Source organism: Peromyscus leucopus, chromosome 6 (assembly GCF_004664715.2).
Source record: "Peromyscus leucopus breed LL Stock chromosome 6, UCI_PerLeu_2.1, whole genome shotgun sequence".
In the NCBI taxonomy this organism is placed as follows: domain Eukaryota; kingdom Metazoa; phylum Chordata; class Mammalia; order Rodentia; family Cricetidae; genus Peromyscus; species Peromyscus leucopus.
In genome coordinates, this window is record NC_051068.1 from 71,118,108 (window position 1) to 71,137,292 (window position 19,185).

The 19,185-nt window shown below is 47.5% G+C and overlaps 2 protein-coding genes and 1 non-coding gene across 5 annotated transcripts in view; 1 reads left to right on the plus strand and 2 right to left on the minus strand.

The window, feature by feature from the left end:
* Positions 1 to 2,482: 2,482 nt before the first annotated feature.
* Polr3c (RNA polymerase III subunit C) lies at positions 2,483 to 18,233 on the minus strand. Of its 3 annotated transcripts, none has more exons than XM_028854116.2 (15): positions 18,001 to 18,233; positions 16,267 to 16,433; positions 14,823 to 15,078; positions 14,551 to 14,736; positions 13,170 to 13,255; positions 10,301 to 10,405; positions 10,083 to 10,175; positions 8,329 to 8,409; positions 8,081 to 8,132; positions 7,133 to 7,193; positions 6,606 to 6,756; positions 5,347 to 5,448; positions 5,180 to 5,229; positions 4,507 to 4,656; positions 2,483 to 2,980 (listed from the first exon to the last, which is right to left on the minus strand). In XM_028854116.2, exons 2-15 carry the CDS (start codon positions 16,411 to 16,413, stop codon positions 2,899 to 2,901), a joined length of 1,602 nt encoding a protein of 533 aa, XP_028709949.1. In that variant the 5' UTR covers positions 16,414 to 16,433; positions 18,001 to 18,233; the 3' UTR covers positions 2,483 to 2,898. The 3 variants fall into 3 exon arrangements, with proteins under 3 accessions (XP_028709949.1, XP_028709950.1, XP_028709948.1); XM_028854117.2 differs by having other exon boundaries at positions 17,835 to 18,233; XM_028854115.2 differs by having other exon boundaries at positions 17,776 to 18,233.
* Positions 15,453 to 15,588, minus strand: LOC114680935. The gene has a single exon (XR_003732838.1). It is a non-coding gene; the product is annotated as a small nucleolar RNA SNORA5 (small nucleolar RNA).
* Positions 18,234 to 18,337: 104 nt separating the features above from the next.
* Rnf115 (ring finger protein 115) overlaps positions 18,338 to 19,185 on the plus strand; it is a 68,135-nt gene continuing 67,287 nt past the window's right edge. Inside the window, exon 1 of the mRNA XM_028854118.2 lies at positions 18,338 to 18,589. Within this exon, the coding sequence (XP_028709951.1) occupies positions 18,488 to 18,589 (102 nt within the window). The 5' untranslated portion in view covers positions 18,338 to 18,487. The remainder of the gene's footprint in view (positions 18,590 to 19,185) is intronic.

Genomic DNA, 19,185 nt, shown 5'->3' on the forward strand with positions numbered 1-19,185 from the left:
GTTTATGTCAATTTTGGGGTAGGGTGGGCATGCACTTGTCATGGCAGGCTTGTGGAGGTCAGAGAAGTTGGTTCTCTCCTCCCATCATATGAGTCCAGGGGAAAACTTCAGGTTGTCACTGTCTGATTGGAGTCAAGGCCTACTCCATGAGATGGAACCCACGCCCTTCCTGGGATGGCCAAGAACCTGAGACTAGACAGGCCGTGAACCTAAGGGAAAGCCAGATACTACTGTCTGCTAAAGGAAGGCAGCAATAAAATGTCTGCTAACTCATTCTGCTGTACTCAGAGGTTCGTGTCTTGCTCAGCCATCCTCAGAGAAGCTTCCTCCCAGCAGATGAGAACAGATACAGAGACCCACAACTGGACATTCTGCAGAGTGAGAGATCTTGGAACATTTGGTCCTAAATGGGATGTCTTCATCAAACACCCTCCTTATGGCTCAGAGAACTCTGTGGAGGAGGGGGGTGGGGAGGAAGACGGCAAGAATCGGGGTGGAAGACACCAAGGAAACAAGGCCTTCCAGGCACAACAGGAATGGTATACACACACATACACATATATATATGAACACACAGAGATCATGACTTCAGGTATATGAGCTGTACAGGTCTAACCCAGATGGGGTCCCAGGACTGAGAGGGGAAGTGTGTGTTTATCATGTCCCAGACATTATATTCAAGTGTTCTACATATATAATTTCAGATGTGCTTGAAACCTAGACCTGGCAAATATGTCTTTTGTTTACATATTCAATATAACAGCTCGGGCCACTTTCCCTGTCAGTCCTGGACACAGGTCTTCTTGCTGCGTGTGCACCCATGTTTTCATCCTAGTATTTGGGAAGCAGAAGCTGGCTTGCTCAAAGTTTCAGTGTAGATTGATCTACACAGTGAGTTCCAGGCCTGCCTAGCTATATAATAAGACCCAGTCTCAAAACCAAACCCAACACCAACACCAAAAAAGCCCCAAACAAATACAAGTTTTCCCCACTTCCCACAGCAGTCTCTGACCTTCTGCACACTGTGCGCATGTGTTTAACGTTACAGCTCAGTGAGAGAGGTGTAGACTTTTGCAAATGGAATTAACTATTAGGAAGAAATTTGAGGGACTGTGATGGTTTGAATGTGTCCCACAGCTTCCCTTGGGCATCTCAACACTTGGTCCCTGACTGATGGCACTGTTTGGGAGGTTTAGGAAGTGTGGCCTTGTTGGAGGATGTCACTGGGTGTCTTAGTGAGGGTTTCTGTTGCTGTGAGGAGACATCATGACCACGGCAACTCTTATAAAGGAAACATTGAATTGAGGTGGCAGCTTACAGTTCAGAGGTTTAGTCTATTATGATGGTGGGGGGCAGGGGAGTGTACAGGCAGATATGGCGCTGGAAAAGGAGTTGCTATCTTGATCCTGCAGACAACAGGAAGTAGTCTGAGACACTGGGCGTGACTTGAGCATATATGAGACCTCAAAGCCTGCCTCCACAGTGACACACTTCCTCCAATAAAGCCACACCTAATAGTGCCACTCCCTTTGGGGCCCTTTTCTTTCCGAGCACCCACTGGGGCAGGCTTCCTGCCCCAGCCACCATGCCTTCCTTCTGATCCTCTGGAACTCAGGGAAGAGCCTTCCTCTGTAAGTTCCTTGGTCCTGACATTTTATCATAATAGACAAGTAACATTCAGGGATGTTTCAACATGGGCTTGGCTGGCTTAAGTTTTGTTTTGTTTTCTTAGGACAGGTTCTCACTCTCTGTTGCCCACTAGCCTGAAACTCAAAGGGCCAGGCTGACCTTGAACTTGAAGCAATCCCATCCTAGCCTCCCTACTGGTGGGGTCACAGGTGTGGGCCTTCAGAACAGCTTTGGACTTTCTTTTTTTTTTATGGTTGTTTGAGACAGAGTTTCTCTGTGTAGCTTTGCGCCTTTCCTGGAACTCACTCTGTAGCCCAGGCTAGCCTTGAACTCATAGAGATCCTCCTGGCTCTGCTTCCCTAGTGCTGGGATTAAAGGCGTGCGCCACCACCGCCTGGCGGACTTTTTATATGTGTGGTGTTGTATGTGTTGTACGGGTATGTGCATGTGTGTCCAGATCAGAAGCTGACAGTTGGATGCCTTCCCATCTCATTATTTTTATACTTGTGTGGATGTGTATCTATGTGTGCCACTGTGCCCAGTAGAGGTTAGAGGACAATTTGTGGGAGTTTGTTCTCTTCCAACAAATGGGTTCTGGACTAGGCCACCAGACTTGGTGGCAAGCTCCCTTATGCCCTCCACCTTATTTGCTGAGACAGGGTCTCTCACTGAACTGGCTGGCCAGTGAACTTCAGAGATGTGCCCAGGGTTAGGGTTATAGGCATCACACCTCCATTTCCCGTAGGTACTGGGCTTCTGAACTCAGGTCCTCATACTTGAGCAGCAAGATTTCACCCAGTACGTCGTCTTGCTGGCCCCTCGAGGATTTCCTGATAAGAACTGATACATACCATTTATGATTAATCTTATTTATTTCAGGTTCTTCCCCCTGTGATGATCTGATGAGAGGAGAATATGGGCGTGAGTCTATTAAATTTTACAAGATATGCCAGAGTCATGGTTATCACGAGCAGTAGGGAAGACTGGAGCAGAGGCTCGGACGCCATGAGTTCCAGGTCAGCCTGGGCTACAGAGTGAGTTCCAGGACAGCCAGGACTACACAGAGAAAGTGTCTTGAAAAACCTAAAAAGAATCTGCAACTTCTCTCATTGCAAAGAATTCATTCAAGCACCACCTTCTTCTCTTTTTTCCGTCTCCTAGATCTTTTGAGAAGGATGCTGGTTTCTGGCTGGGGATGGCGCGCAATGGTACAGCAGCTGACTGACACGTGAAAGCCCAGAGTTTGATTCCAGCACTGCTTCTTCAGGCTCACAGTCTCTTCATGGTGCTCTCGATGTACGACTCCAGCAAGAAGATGGTTTCATCGACCTGGATCTCACTGGCATCCAACCTGAGTGAAAAAGTGAAAGCATTTGCCTGGGGTTAATGCTCATCAGCATACTCAAGATTAGAGGCTGGGCCGGGTGTGGCCAGGCAGATTGGCTTGTTGTTTATCCTGGTGTGTGGAAAGAGAGAGAACCAGGAGAGCCTTCTCGCATTCACACTTCTCCCTTGTCAGGCACTGTGGAGCTGCTGGGCTACAAAGACAGCTTCTGTCCTGGGAGAACTTAAAGCTTCACTTGCAAACATGGGAAGAACAGCACTTCTATGGAAGAGCAGAGTTAAGGTCGTGTGCTTTAAAACCGGAAGGAAGGCGAAGAGCTGTGTTAATCAGGAAGAGTAAGGACCTTCCCCCATCTGATAAAACCAACAAGGAAAACAAAGCCACAGTTAACTCCATACTTAATGGTGAAAAATTCAGCTTTCCTCCCTTAGATCAGGAACAAAGCCAAGATGTCCTTTACAACCTTCTACTGGAGGTGCTATCAAGGCAATTAGGCCAGTTAAAAAAAAAAAAGAAAAACAAAAAACGGAATCCAGATTGAAAAGAGAGAAATAAAACTATTCACAAATGACACAGAAAGTCTCTAGGTATCCATAAAAAAAATCACCAGAAGTAATAAATTTACACAATCCCTGTTAAAGTAAAAGGAAATGAAGATGGAATACACCGCTATAAAACTATGAAAGGCCTCATGGCACAGCAATGAATTTGGATTTTATACTGTAAAAAATAAATCAATAACTCATCTCAGCCAGTGTGGTGTATACACTTGTAATTCCAGCACTTTGGAGGTGGAGATGGTGGAAGTGACAGAATCAGGTCAAGGCAAGGATGACTATATGAGACCTGTAGTCAAAGTGTAAAACTCCTTCCAAGTCAAAGGATGAACTACCTCACACACGAGCAAGGAAGCCAATAAATCATTTCAACTACAAGAGTGATGCTCTCAATCACTTTAAAGACAATAAATAACCTGAGGGTTGGGAAGATGGGCCAGAGGGGAAATTGCCTGCCATCCAAGTGTGAGCACCTGAGGCTGGAGTCCCAGAACGAACACACACACACACACACACACAGCACTGTGACACGTGGTTTGCAGGATGAAGTTATTGCAAAGCTCTCAGCAAGAGGAGATGAAGGACCAAGATGAAATGCCAGACTTGAGGCTGAAGTAAAATTCTCAGTACTTGGTGAATGACAGAGTACAGAAAAGAAGCAAGACGGCCTCAGAACTGCTGACCTACAAAAACAGACAGGCTCAATACTTTTTTTGGAGACAAGGTCTCTCTCTATAGTCCTGGCTGTCCTGGAATTCACTATGTAGACCAGGCTGGCCTCAAACTCATAGAGATCCATGCCTTCCGAGTGCTGGAATTAAAGACATGCTCTACCACACCTGGTAGGTTCAAGTCTTTTAATTAGGCTAGGAAAGATGCTGCTGCACTTGGGTTTGCTCATTAAATTGGAGAGCAGGCTGTGAGGCCGATGGTTTGAGAGGCATCGCCAGTACAGTCTGAATTCCCACCACTCACTTGTTAACGTTGCGTTTCAGCGTCTCCAGCTGCTGCCGTTCAGGGGCTGTGATCATCTCCTCGATCTCCTGCAGCTGCACCTCCTCTGCACCCGTGGCCTGCATGGACGCAATGATGGCCTCTACCCTCTGAGACTTTTCTAGCAGCCGCCTAGCAGAGAGACCAGCTTTAAGGTATGTTTCTTAACTCTGAGATCCTCTTGTCTCCTAGCCCAGAGACCCAGTTCCTTCTTTTCCATGTTTCATTTAAAGACACTGTTCATAACTTAGCCACAAATATAACTTTGTTCCCGAAACATTTATTGCTCCTCAGTTGCACTTAAACTCTGGGGTCAAGCACATGCCTCATAAATTTGCAAAATTATTTAATTGGGGGTATAGTCAACAAGTGTAAACTAAGGCATGGTTATGCCAAGCCAAACCTAGGACTCAGTGCAACTATAGTGTGTCCTGGGCTACTGTTACCATCTTGACAGCAAGTTTTCCCTCAGGCTTTGGACCTTGAAAAATGTAAATGAGGAAGTGTTGGGCCCACAGGTACCAGGAGAACGGACACCATGTATTCTCGAAATGTTTTAGTTATCGGTTCAGTGGAAAACACAGTACAAAAAACAAGCTCTCTCTGACAGAGAGGGAAAGAGAAGTGTAAACAGTTCACCGGAGAAGGCACTCACTTGTTCTCTTTCGTTTCAAACTGCCGCCTCTCTATCAAGTTGGCTATGCTCTGAGGAAAGAGAAGACAGACTAGACATGTGACCGGTTCTGTTTAAGCACTGTGGAGCGGGCACGGGAGGGGAAGGCACTGCTGTGTGAGAGCTCGGGGAGGAACTGGCACGGTTACCTTGTAGCACCTGTGCAGCAACATCCTGGCAGCTGACAGCACGTTCACAGTGTACAGATAGAAGGTCCTGGACGGGGCGTGGTCTGGCGTCTTAGGAATTTCCTGTTTGTCCACAGAAATAAAGAGAAACTGTTCTTTGGAAATGGCGAAGTAAACACCCATCCATCTAGCACTGTCAGCCCTCATGTTTACTGATACTTCTTTCTTTCCTAGCCAATCAGAAGTGATTATGTTTATGACATAATCAGTCACATGAAGCAGGCTGCCTGGCTTTCCATTTTTTCTACAGCATTCTGAATGAAAGGGCAGGCAATTAATATTTACTGAGTAAACTCTACATATGCAAACTCTGCATTTGATTTTCATAATAGACCTAATTTATTAATAATTGAGACAATGTGATACTGTGTAGCCTATGCTGGCTTCAAATTTTTAATCCTCCAGCCTTACTGAGTACCAGATTATAGGTACACACTACCACAGTTGGTCCAAACCACATTGCTCTTATATCATCATCCACTGTGGATGCCCAAATTACTCAAGGTCAGAGAATGTGAGTTTGCTTTACCCAGCAGGGCTGCATAAAGAGATGATTTGACCACAGGCGTGGTTACCAGGTATTTGGAAGGGTCTACGCTTGGCTGTGTGGTGTGCTTTGATCTAGCAAGGAGGAGGTCTTTTGCCTCTCCCCTCAGCATATTATAGAAACCCCTTTTGAGTAAAGCTCGGGGCTGTTGGGTATCGACTCAAGCCCTTCTATCCTGCATCTGTCTTTCTCCTCATCGTCTAGGTCTATCTTTCTACCTAATACTTCCTCATTCCTCTCTCCTCCACCCAAAAACCCGTTGAAAGGTGGAGCTGGTCGGAGCTGGTCTCCTAGACTCCCACAACCCACCACCATTTTACAGATATGAAAACGATGGTCCTCAAAGGGTCCCCAACATAGTTTTACAAAGACCTAAGGTATGCTGAATGAGTTACTCTATTAAGGATTTAAGGCTCTCAGGTCAGGAATTATGGGCTGGGGGCTGGAAAGGGCAGGAAAGTTATAGCTGTGAGCTGATTTCTTGGTGTGTTGTCTGTCTCTCTTACTAGGCCGGTTAAACTCTCTATGAGCCTTCATGGTTTGCTGTCTGTGTCAGTCTTTCTTTTCTGTTTCAGAAGTGGCTGCAGTATCTCTGAGGACCCAGAGTAACTTCCCCAGGATGTTCTCCTGTTGCGGCCAGCTTGCTGTTCGGCACTTCTAAAGCTGTGGCTACCTGGAGTGACATGAAGTTCTCTGAGAGCATCTTGTACAGCATATCCTTTGCCTCCTTTGCGGGAATCATGGCAAAGTCCTCCACCTGCTTCTGCTCCAGATGTTTCTTCTGCAATACCAGACGGAATATTCTGGCACAGCGAGACCCGAATCTGGGAAGGGACAAAGCAGCATGAGGTATACTTTAGCTCCCAGTCCCAGAGTGTGGACAAACTATCCCATATGTGGGGGCAGGAGCAGAGAGGAACAGCAATCGGAGTTCTTCCACAGCCCAGAAGTTGGTGACGGCACTATTAATCATAACTTGTCACCAAATGGCGACTCCTTTGAGTGCCACAGTTCTTGTATTACAGAGCGTATGGTGGCTGGTTCATTTGCCTAGTTAGGACTTAGCTCTATAGGGAAGAATAGCACTCCTGGAAAGATGAGACCAAGTGTGGAAGGGTATGCATAAAAACCAAATTACCTGTTCAGTGGGGTGTGGATAGGAAGTGTCTGAACCAAGCCCCAATCAGTGACCCCTCTTACCTCTCCTGGATGACAGACTCCAGAGTTGCAGTGGCTAGGGATGCTAATGCCTTATGGAGGTCTTGATGTAGAGGATTAAGGGCAGTCAGTAACGTTTTGGCCTCATCATTATGACCTTAGTTTCATGACTAAATTCCTAATTTATAACTAAAAATTAAATAATAATTTGCTTTTCACATTTCGTGTATGATATATAAGCATATTAACATTTGTAAGGGTTTTGCTTAAGTAAGCTTATTTTTTATTTTTATTTTATATGCATTGGTGTTTTGCCTGTATGTGTGACAGTGTCAGATCTTGGAGTAACAGACAGTTGTGAGCTGCCATGTGGGTGCTGGGAATTGAACCTGGGTCCCCTGGAAGAGCAGCCAGTGCTCTTAACCACTGAGCCATCTCTCCAGCCCCTCTTTTTTTCTTTTTTTGAGACAGGGTCTTGCTATGTAGCCCAGACTGACTTTGATCATTCGACTTTCTGCCTCAGCCTCCAAACTGCTCCGACTGTAAGCGCTTACCAGCATCTCGCTTTCCCCACCTCCTCCCCTTCCCCAGCTCTCTGCCTCAGCTCCACCACCTCCCCTCTCTCTCTGCCGCAGGGCCGGGGATCACAGTGTTGAGTGAGATGCTACAGAGCAACGACAGCCCCAGGCTCTCTTTCTTTTCATTAACATAACTCACTGAGAAGTCACAGAAAACTGATGGACAGTTATTCAATTAGGCGTTGACAACATCCTTTACTGTGGTAGAGGCACACGCCTCTAATCCCAGCACTTGGGAGGTGGAGGCAGGAGGATTGGGGTTCGGTGCTAACATCTAGGCTACACAGTGAGTTCAAGACCAGCCTGGGCTACGTGAGACTGTTTCAACAATAAAACAAGACAATCTTTCCGAGGTCACCCTTCTGCTTCCTAACTCGGGGGTCCTGACAGAACAGACAACTTGGAAGGATACTGATGACAAACATCCCTCCTCCGCTGTCGCCAGACTTTCCAATAAACTCTAGCTGTTAGAGAGAGAGTGAGCGGCGTTAACTGGCCTTTCCCATGGAGCAAATCCTGCCAAGAGTCCGAAGCAGGCAGCTCCGGCTGGATGACGGGGACTGTGTCTGGGATGGCTAAGTAGACAAGATGGCTACAGGAGAATATTGGGACTCAGTGGCAGAGACAGATTATAAACAGACCAAGGGTGGGCAGACTTACTGGGTCGTCTGCCAGCAGCGTGAGGTACTGATCGAGGACTTGCTTAGAGATGTTATAGCCAACAGGCAGGGACCTGAAGATCTGTGGAACAGAAGGGGATGTTGGAACTGGGGCCTGGGAATGCAGAACTGTTAACATGACTGAAACCAGAGGTCCTAATTTCAAGTTTCAAAAACATAAAAATGCCTAAAAATATTCATATATCATTGTTTATAAGAGTAAAACAAAGGCCAAGAGGGATGCAGGCCTTTAATCCAGAACTCGGGAGGCAGAGGCAGGCGGATCTCTGAGTCTGGGGCCAGCCTGGGCTACAGAGCGTGTTCTAAACAGCCGGTGCTACACAGTCAGACCTGACATAAACAGTAAAACAAGAAACAACCCAGTGATAACAACACTCCAGTGATAAGAAATTCAACGACAACCAGATACGGTGGTGTGGACCCAATACCAGCTGTCCCAGAGGCTGGGCAGGAAGACTGGGCTGCTGTGCAGCATAGCTCCAAGGTTAAACCTTCCATCCTGGAGGAGGCTCCTGACTCTGGAAGCTAAAACTGAGGCTCAAGAACTCAGAAAGGTAGGGCCTTTAATCATAGCACTGGGGAGACAGAGGCCAGCCTGGTCTACAGAGCAAGTGCCAGGTCAGCAGAGACTCTGTCTTAAACAAATCAACCAACTACAAAAAACTTAGAAACAATGTAAAGTATAGTAACAACATTTAAGTAAGTATAATTATAAAAGTAATAGAAATGTGGTGTTTCAAATGCCAAGGCTTTCATCAGAATCCATATATATATATATATATATATATATATATATATATATATGTTGTAAGACAGCCTTCCCTGCTGCTCTCCAGCCTAGCTTTGAATTCCTGAGCTCAAGCAATCCTCAGCAGCCTTTTGACTAGGTAGGAGTCAGGCATGTGCCAGCACACCTGGCTGCTAGAGTCTTAAAACAATTAGAAATAATTGTTTTAGTGACAGATATTTCACTATAATAATGGCTTAACAATTTTTTTGGAGATTTTTTTTTTTATTTTTTTTTTTAAGACAGGGTTTCTCTGTGTAGCCCTGGCTGTCGTAGAACTTGCTTTGTAGACCAGGTTGGCCTTGAACTCTCAGATATCTACCTGCCTCTGCCTCCTGAGTGCTGGGATTAAAGGCATGTGCCACCACGCCTGGTTTTATTTAAAAATTTCTTTATGTGTATATACACGTTTTGCCTGCATGAATATAAGTATACCATGTGTGTGCAGTGCCCAAGGAAGCCAGAAGAGGGAGTAAGATCCCTCTGAATTAGACTGTTGTGAGCGGCCTTGTGTGTGCTGAGAATTCATCCTGGGTCCTCTGGAAGAGCAGCCAGTGCTCTCAACCACTGAGCCATCTCTCCAGCCCCCATGGCTTAACATTTTAAAAAATTGGATCCTAAGTGGCCAAACACTTCGGTGCTTACCATTTCCAAGAAATCCTTGCCCCACTCCAAACAACAGACACTCCCTTTCCCCCAAGGCACAGGCATCCACATAACCCCGTAAGCTATGTCCAATAACTGTGATACCTACATGGATCAGAAAGCTATGCACAAAATCAGGAGGCTAACTCAGGGTGGTGATTCAGACCGCTGAGCTCAGCACTGGGAAGCAGAGGCAGGTGGATATCTGTCATTTTAAGGACAGCCAGGGCTACATAGAAAGGCCAAAACCAAACCCCAATCACAGCAAAACAAAAACCAAAAAAGGGAAAACTGAAGCATACCTCGTTGGAGGACAGTGGCTGGGTAAACGGGGCACTCGAGGGAGTGGTGATCTCACTCATCCGGAGCATTGTCCGCACAATCTCGCTGCTTGTCTGAAAAATAAACTAGAATTCAGAACTCACTGTTGCCGCCTCTGAGCAGGTGGCCACATCTGACAGCCAGCTGAATGATCGGCCTTATTCTCTGCTGAACACTGGCTGACCCACGTAGACATTACCTGGTCCATTCGGTTTGCAACGGCGCTCACGATTGCTTGGTCCCGGAAGTGCTGGTGGAACCTGTCAAGGTTGACTTGCCAATAAATCCCGTCATCTGGAATGGGCTGAGGGAGAAAGATCAGGTAGGAACACTGGAGACGCTGCAGTTTCCGAGGAGACCTGAAAGTCCCACTGGTTCTGATCTACTGTGGCAATTAAATGGCTTAGAGAAGGAGAGTTCAAGAGTGGATCAGTGTGCCCTGACAAATCCTAACCTCAAGTTCTCTGAACTCGTCTTCCTCCTCCTCCTCCCTGTTAGCTTCCTCCGTTCCCTCAAATCTCTCATGGAACACCTCCCTGACTCTCTGCAGGTGACTTCCTCCTTGTTTCATTGGGGACACAGAAGCCAGAACTCACTCAACTTTGTGCAAACATCTTCCCACCTCCTTTTCTTCTTCCCTCTCCCAGAAAATGCTCGTCCTTTTCCCTACGGGCAATGGCCACGATGCTCCTCCTGATCCAGATCCCATTTGTTCCTGGCCTCTAAACGTGCGGCCTTCCCGTACTGCTTTCTTCTCACCAGCTTTTACGCTGCCAAGCCTCTAAAGCACCCCTCCAACCTGAGGCTGGCTTCCTTCCTCCCTCCCCTGGGCCACAGCTGGCCATCCTCGCTATACTCCCCTCTGGCTTTGCCAGCTCCACCATGTCCACGTCTGCATGGAGATTTCAGTTCCGGGCGTCCCAGTCCCACCACTGCCCTCAAGGACCTCCTTGTGGCTAAGCTCAGGACATACTTCCCAGTCCTGATCTTTGACTTTTTTGAAGTATGTGGCATAATTGAACATTTTCTCAACTTACCTCCTAAGTACAGGGGCTAGAGCTTTGTGATACCACGCTCAGCTAAATGTCTACTTTTTAATTTGAGACAGTCTCTACATAGCCCTGGCTGTCCTGAAACTTACTATGTAGACCAGGCTGGCCTCGAACTCACAGAGATCTGCCCGCCTCTGTCTCCTGAGTGCTGGGATTAAAGGAGTGTGCCACCATGCCTGGCAAACTGTCTTACTTAAAAAAAAAAAAAAAAAGGTTTATTTTGACTTTATGTGTGGTTGTCTACATGTATGTATCTGTACCAAGTGCATGCCTGGTGCCTGTGAAACCCCAAAGACAATATTAGATCCCCTGGGACTGAGTTACAGATAGTTTTAAGCTGCTGTGTGGGTGCTGGGAACCAAACCTGGGTCCTCTACAAGAGCAAGTGCCCTTAACTGCTGAACTCTCTCTCTAGTCCCTCAAGATTTCTTTGTTTAGTTTATGTTATGTATGTGTGTCTGCTGTGTGTGTGTGTTGTGTGTGTGTGTGTCTGCCGTGTGGGTGTGGGTATGTGTGTGTGTGTGTGTTGGGGGGCTGAGGTAGCAGAAGGTGCTGATCTCTGGGAGCTGGAATTACAGACATGGTGCTAGGAATCAAGCTCTGGTCCTCTGGAAGAGTAAGAGGTGCTCTTAACTGTTAAGACTTTTTTCTAGACTTTTTGAGGCAGGATGGCTGGTGAGCCCCAGGGACCCTACTGTGATTTTGGGTTGGGCCATATTCATAGCCTGAAGATTAACATTTGTAGATCACATTTGCAGATTTTAATAGTCCTTAGCTTGGCTTTCTTTTTTTAGACAGGGTCACATGTAGCTGAGGTTAGCACCAAACTTACCACATAATTGAGGGTGACCATGAACTCTGAATCTTCCTTTCTCTACCTCCCAAGTGTTAGGATTACAGGCATTTACCACTACATCTAACTAAAAAGTAATTCTGGCCACTACACGGTAAGGATGCAAGAAGGGAGACCACTGAGAAGAGTACTGGAGAAGCGCTGACAGAAGACGATAGTCCTGGGGCTGGAGAGATGGCCCAGTAGATAAAAGCATTTGTTGTAAAACCATAAGGACCCGAGTTTGAATCCCAGCACCCACATAACAAGCTAGACATGAACTCCTAGATGCCTGATGTCAGCACTGTAAGGGAAAAGGATTGTTGGGGCTTGAAGCCCAAGAAAAACAGACAAACAAAAAACCCCAATCCCACAATCTCCAGGTTCAGGGAGAGAACATGCTTCAAAGGAATAAGGCAGGGATGGCTGAGGATCTGCTAGTCCCTGCCTTCCAGGTGCTGCAATTAAAGGCATGGGTTATCACACTGGTTACCACCACTTCTGGCTTTATTTGGTACTGGAGAATCAAACCCAGGGCCTCATGCATGCCAGGCAAGCTATCTACCAACTGGGCTACACCCCTGGCCAAAGTGTCTGTCTCTAAGACAGGGTTTCTTGGCTGTCTGGGGGCTTGCTCTGTAGACCAGGCTGACCTTGAACTCACAGATTTCCTCCTGTCTCTGCTAGCCAGTGTTGGGATTAAAGGTGTGCACCACCACCACTGTCCAGCTTTTTTTTTGGAGACAAGGTCTCCCATGTAGCCTTGGCTGGCCTGGAACTCACTACGTAGATCAGGCTGACCTTGGACTCAGAGAGATTCTCCTGCCTCTGCATCCTGAGTGTTGGGGCTAAAGGGATGCAGCACCACATCCAGCCCTGTTTCCTCTTTTGCATAAGTTAGCACCATTACTCAGTGAAATAAGTTAAGCCTCAGAAGGGAATGGAACATTCTTTCCACAAAGTCCCTCCCACTCTCAGTTCTCCCTGATCTTAGTAAAAAGGGGGCAGGGAGAAGTGGGCAGAGATAGTGACAGCATTCGTTTCTACAGGTCTATTCCTGACCAACATTTACTGACGTTCATAATCCTACTCCTCCTCAGCCAGAACATTTAGGTTCTGTTGGAACTCATTATCTGAGGGCTGTCTCTGGGCTGCTCTGACTGCTAATCAGGAAGCTCCATTACCTCTTTGTGATCTGTGTATTTTGGTTTCTTGGCCTTGGGCTCTCCAGCAGCATCCTCGTCAGATGATCTCCTCCTCTTACCTTTTCCTGCCGAATAAAACATTGAACAGTTAGACTATGTATCATATGGTGACAGGAAAGGAAGCCAGTGCTTCTTCATCCCAAGATATTTGTAGCTGCCTCAAGTTAGAGCTGTGTAGGAGGCTGAGGAGCTATAAAAACAAGTCAATGAGGGGATCATCTAAAACTCAGTATGTTTAAACAAATCCAGAGTCTTGAAGTTGGGTAATCCCAGCACTGGGGAGGCAGAGGCAGGTGAATCTCTGAGTTCCAGACCAGCAGCCTGGTTTACAGAGCGAGTTCCAGGACAGCCAGAGCTACATAGTGAGAACCTCTCTTGAAAAAACAAAAAACCAAAAAAAAAAAAAAAAAAAAAAAAAATAAAAAAATCTGGGCCTGGAGAGCACTGGCACAATGGTTAAGAGTACTGGCTGTTCTTCCAGAGGACATGGGTTCAACTCCCAGCACCCATATGGCAGCTCACAATCGTCTGTAACTTCTGTTCCAGGGGATCTGACACCCTCACACAGACATACATGTGCATAAGATAAAAATAAATTATTCAAAAAAAAAAAAAGGAAAATCTCACCCCCCCACCCCCACCCAAAAAAAGAAAATTCTCCTCCTCCACTTCCTCTCAGTGAATGGCACCATCATGCTCCCATGGGTGCAAACCAGACACACAGAAGGCACTCTTGATACTGGTCTTCTTATGGCTTCTTTATCTACCTCTCACTAGTCTGTCTCTATTTACCCTTGCCCTACCCTTTCAGCCTTTATTAGACAATTTACAGTGTAAGTCAGATCATGTCGTGTCTCCCTTTGCACTTAGGTTAAAGAACAGACTCTACAATGCCTTGTTAGCCTAGTCCCTCCACTCTCTAGCCTTCTCTCAAGCTTCTCTGGACCTTGCTCGCCTAGCTTCTACACTGACCTTTCACTTTCTCTGATGTTCCATTTCTTTTTCTTACTACACACTAGTCTTCAAAATACCCAGCTTCTATCACCTCACTGGGTAGGTCCTACTTCTTCATTAAGATCCAGATCAAATTCCCCTTTCTCAGAAAAACGTAAGCCTTCACCCACTGCATAAATCCATTCCTCCGTACCTAGCTTCTCCGTAGTCCTTGTCACAGTGTGTAACATATCTGTGTGATGATGTCTTCTGGGAAGGGATCATGGTTTTCTATTATTACATACTACAATGACTGGCAGGCACACAGCAATAACTGGTAAACAATCAGAAGTTCCTTCACATAACAATCAGTGAAGAAGAATCCACAATTAGGGCAAATCACAGTTTCTGGATGAAAATTCCTTACCTATCAAGCTCAGTTTAGGAACTAGGTACATGTCCTTTTCATTAATGACAAGGGTCGGGGCAGGTGGTGGTGGCCCAGGGTCAGAACTGTCAGTGGCAGGAACCAGGGGACAGCGCTGTACAAAGTGGGTATCTGCCAGTCGCACAAACGCAGTTGAGACCTCGGCATAGTCCATGGTCTTGCCATCTGTACGACAGGGGAAAGCGGCAGGTGAGGTGGCCCAAGAACCAGACAGTCTACGCTTTGCTAAGAGCTGTAGGTCCAGTACTGACCCTCCATGGTCTCCGTGAGTCGGTCCGCGACTTTCTTCACGACAGCTGACATTGTCATCTTGCCGTTCAACAGGAGCTCCTCCACAATCAGCTCTCCACTGTCCCTGTACAGCGTTTTGGTTGTGTAGATGTACCGGGGGTACCTCAGCATCCGCAGTACTCGGCTGCACTGGGCTTCATACTCCACCACACTGCGTTTATGCACACGATAGATCACCAGGTTGTGGTGGATGAGGACACAAAGGGCCTTTTTCACCTAGACAGGACCCGAAAGAAAGAGAAGAAAGACCTGGAGCTATTTAGCTCATTACTGCTGAATACCGCCCACCCCTGACAGCTTAGTAACCGTCAGAAAACTAGCCTTCTGAACCTTTTTTTTTTTAATTTTTCGAGACAGGGTTTCTCTGTGTAGCTTTGTGCTTTTCCTGGAACTTACTTGGTAGCCAGGCTGGCCTCGAACTCACAGAGATCCGCCTGCCTCTGCCTCCCAAGTGCTGGGATTAAAGGCGTGGGCCACCACCGCCGGCCTGAATCTTTTTAAAAAGCAACTAGGTCTGCTTTGAAACAACACAGGCCCATCTGAACAGGACCTGCCTCTGGTCTGCCCCAAGGACTCCTGAGTCTACAGTTCAATGTCTGCAGCCAAACTTATCCCCAGGTCCCAGGACAGGGGACCCAGAGCCCATGAGCAGCAGAATCTGTTGTGGCAGCCATCTGGGCCAGTTCCTGCCATGACGGGACAGGGACTGAATTTGACTTGACTGCATATGGAATCTTACTTCCTCTTTGTGTTAATGTAGTTAATGAGAATCACATGTCAATGGAAGAAATCAAGAGAATTCCTTGCTATGATGTTCATGTTAACCTTGATCTCTATCTTCTAGTTTTCTGTTTTGGATCAGGGTCTCATGGAGCCCAAGGCAGCCTTATACTGTTATGTAGCTGAGGTTGACCTTGTATTTCTGAGCTTCCTCCTCTCAAGTGCTGGGATCATAAACACAAATCAACCATACCCTGTTTTATGAAGTAGTGGAGCGCAAACCAGGAGATCCTACATGCTATATATTCTATGTATTCACTCTATCAACTGAGCCAGGATCGTGACGGACATCTTCCACACCACAATTGACCTGTTTCTCCTATCATTTTTATTCCTTAAAGGCAGTACTAGATTAGGAGGCTTCCTGTGAATAAACCAGTATGGTATGGGAATGACAAAAATCACTTACACAACCAAGACGAGCTAGGAACACCCTGAGAAGCAGTATGCCGGGGCCTAAGTACAACACCCCACCCCACCCCACCCCACCCCACCCCACAGTGATTCTGATCACAGGGCAGGCTTTCTTTACTTCTAGTTTCCAGGGGAAGGAGTATCACTGCTGAAAAGTGGCTGAAGGAAATGAAGAAGTTCAAGAGAGCAAACTGGTATCATCTAACATACCTGGTCCAGTGATGTTCCTGTGTCATGGGCAATCACTCTAAGAGGCTGGCTGCCGGTTCTGATTAGGTGGACACCAATTTTTTCTACAATCTCACCAAAATGCTCTTGCAGCAATAAAGAGCACAGTTTAATTTCTGCTTGAGTCATTGTGCCCGAGAGCCTCAGAACTGGGAAAGAACAACAATATAATTCACATTTTTTTTTCTTCTGAAGGGCAACTTGACAATACACATAAAAATCTTAAAATCTTGCATATGTTTGCTTTAATATTTTAATTTGGGATCCTCTGTTCCAAGGAAATTTAAAAAACAAACAAACAAAAAAAACCATGCCATTAGTTCTCTTCATAATACTGGCACAGACATACTAAAACAGCCCAGCATCTATCAATATATTATTGTATAACCAAATATGAGCATATATTATGCAAATATTTAAAATGACTTCGCACAATATAACTAGCATAAAATTGTTTGTAATGTGTTGTAACAGAAGTAATTGCAGCGGCTGGGTATGATGGTGTACACTGCCTGTAATTCTAGCATAGCACTCAGGAGGCAGAATCAAAAGAATCAATAGCCGGGCGGTGGTGGCGCTCGCCTTTAATCCCAGCACTTGGGAGGAAGAGGCAGGCGGATCTCTGTGAGCTCGAGGCCAGCCTGGTCTACAGAGTGAGTTCCAGGATAGGCTCCAAAGCTACACAGAGAAACTCTGTCTTGAAAAACCAAAAAGAATCAATAGTTCCAGGCCAACCTGGGGTACAAAGTGTTGGTTCAAAGCCAGGCTGTGTTAGACGGAGAGACTCTGGTGGGTGACACACCCACTCATCAAAACAAAAGACTGGAAAACTAGACATCAAATATATTTTCTAAATCCAGGTATGGCGGTGCATGCCTGTAGTTCTAGCATTTGAGAGGTGGAGGTAGGTCAGGGGTTCAAGGTTACATATTGAGTTCAAGGCCAGCCTGGCTACATGAGACCCTGTCTCAAAAAAAGTGCCATTTCCCACGATGTCCTATTTATTTTTACGGGATTACATGTGGTTTCAATATTCTGTAAAGACTGGATTTATCTGGGTGTGGTGACTCACATTTGTAATCCCACCACTAAAGCAAGGAGGACTGTCATAAATTCAAAGCCCACCTGGGCTACATAATAAATACGAAGCAAACTTGGTCCAGAGTGTGAGACCTCTAAAAAAAAAAAACGAGGGAGGGGAATGCAAATGACTTGCAATCTGTCATAGATACAAATAACTAAGGTTCACGGCTCTGTGGGAGTACAAAGTATCATTCCCAAGCCAGAAACCACAATTTAGAAGCCAGGAAGTACAGAAGAGCTTCTCAACAGGATGTTTCAATTAGGAAGGAGTTCTGTTCCCTTGAGAACCATATTAAATTTCTACACCTTGACACATGGGAAACAAGCAGAAATGCATGTAGTTGATGTACAAATTACCTCCCTATCACAAGCTGCCATTATTCATCTATTTCTCCAGCGCTTTAGTACCTCTAAGTCTTTGTCCCTCTTGCCAAGTTGTCGCAGGGGAGACTATTTCATTTATCCACCCGTCTTTGGAGAAACATCCCTAGGTCAGTTGCCATCCTTGAAAAGCATTTCCAAGGCGCCTTGGCTCCCTTCCCTTCATGCAAGTTCCTGTTCCGAACTTCGTTTCTCGGCCCTGACTCAGGGCCTCCACATTCCGGTGGCGTGTTTTTTTTTCCCCCCACTAACCTCAGGGTCAGTGCTAATTTAGAAGCTCCCAACGATATCCTCCGGAGACCGGCAGCCTAAGCCCAGGGGCGGCCCACCACCCCTCCTGGAAAGGCGAGCGCCATCCAGGCGGACGCGGAAAAGGGTCAGAAGACGGACCGCTCTAGCCGGCAGTGTCGGTGGTTCCCGGGGGTTGGGGGGGGGCGCTCTTTCTTTCCTCTCGGTGGCAGGCTGGAGGACCGGCCAGGGGCTGTCTGAGGTGGCGGCGGGCGGCCCCTCCTCCGCCTTTGGAGCCGGGAGGCGGGCCTCGGGTCGCGCGGCCGCTGGCGGGCGGGCCTCTCGGGGCCGGGCGGGCTCACGTGACCCCTGCGGGTCCAGGAGCGGCCGGCCGCACAGAGGAGGCGGCGACGGCGGCGGCGGCGACCGCAGACCCGGGAGGTAGCGGCCTGGGGAGGGACCGCCGGCCGCCCTTTCGGACGGACATCCGCGGCGGCGGCGGCGGCGAAACATGGCGGAGGCCTCGGCGGCCGGGGCGGACGCGGGCTCCGCTGTCGCCGCGCACCGTTTCTTCTGCCACTTCTGTAAGGGCGAGGTCAGCCCCAAACTACCGGTAAGAGCCCCGTGCGTCCCGACCGGCCGCGAAGGCTGGGAGCGGGGTCGTCAGCTGCCTGCACACCCCCGATCCCCCTGACACCGGTGTCCTCGCCGCCTGCTGCCCGCTGTCCCCTGGCACTGGCCGCAGATGCTCGGCGCCAGGGCCCGGGTCGGTCGCTCCTGCCTAGCCCGCATTTCCGCGGCGCGTCCGACCTGCCCCTCATTTCGCTTCCGCTCTTGAACACCACCCCCCATCTTTTTTTTTTTTTTTGTCTTCCTCGGTGATTTCTCCGCTGAGTCTCTGCTCAGTTTGCTCGCAGGACTCTTCCTCGCCTCCTTTCCGCGATGACCTATCCCCCGCGTACTCTTTTCGTGGTTGCGGCTCACCTTCCTCTCTCTCTCTCTTTTTTCCCCCCACCACTTCTCAACCGGATCCTCCCCCTTCCGCATCCTCCGTGAGACAAAATAGCGGATTGCCGGGGAGGACTCCCTAGGAGGTGGTGTTGGAAGTACGGAAAGAGGAGGTTTGGAAGGTTAACAGGGAAGAGGGAGATGTTGTTCTTCCGTGGTTCCCGGGTACTTGTGAAAGTGAAAATAGCGGTGGACTAATGA

Excerpts from the sequence above, each read along its gene's own strand:
- Polr3c (XM_028854116.2), bottom strand. The coding sequence starts at position 16,413 with ATGACTCAAGCAGAAATTAAACTGTGCTCTTTATTGCTGCAAGAGCAT. Across the intron at positions 8,133-8,328 it reads CGCTGCTGGCAGACGACCCA|CTAGAGTTTATTGGAAAGTC; the intron begins GTAAGTCTGCCC and ends TCTCTCTAACAG. Across the intron at positions 7,194-8,080 it reads AGGAGGGATGTTTGTCATCA|ACCTCCATAAGGCATTAGCA; the intron begins GTATCCTTCCAA and ends CTCTACATCAAG.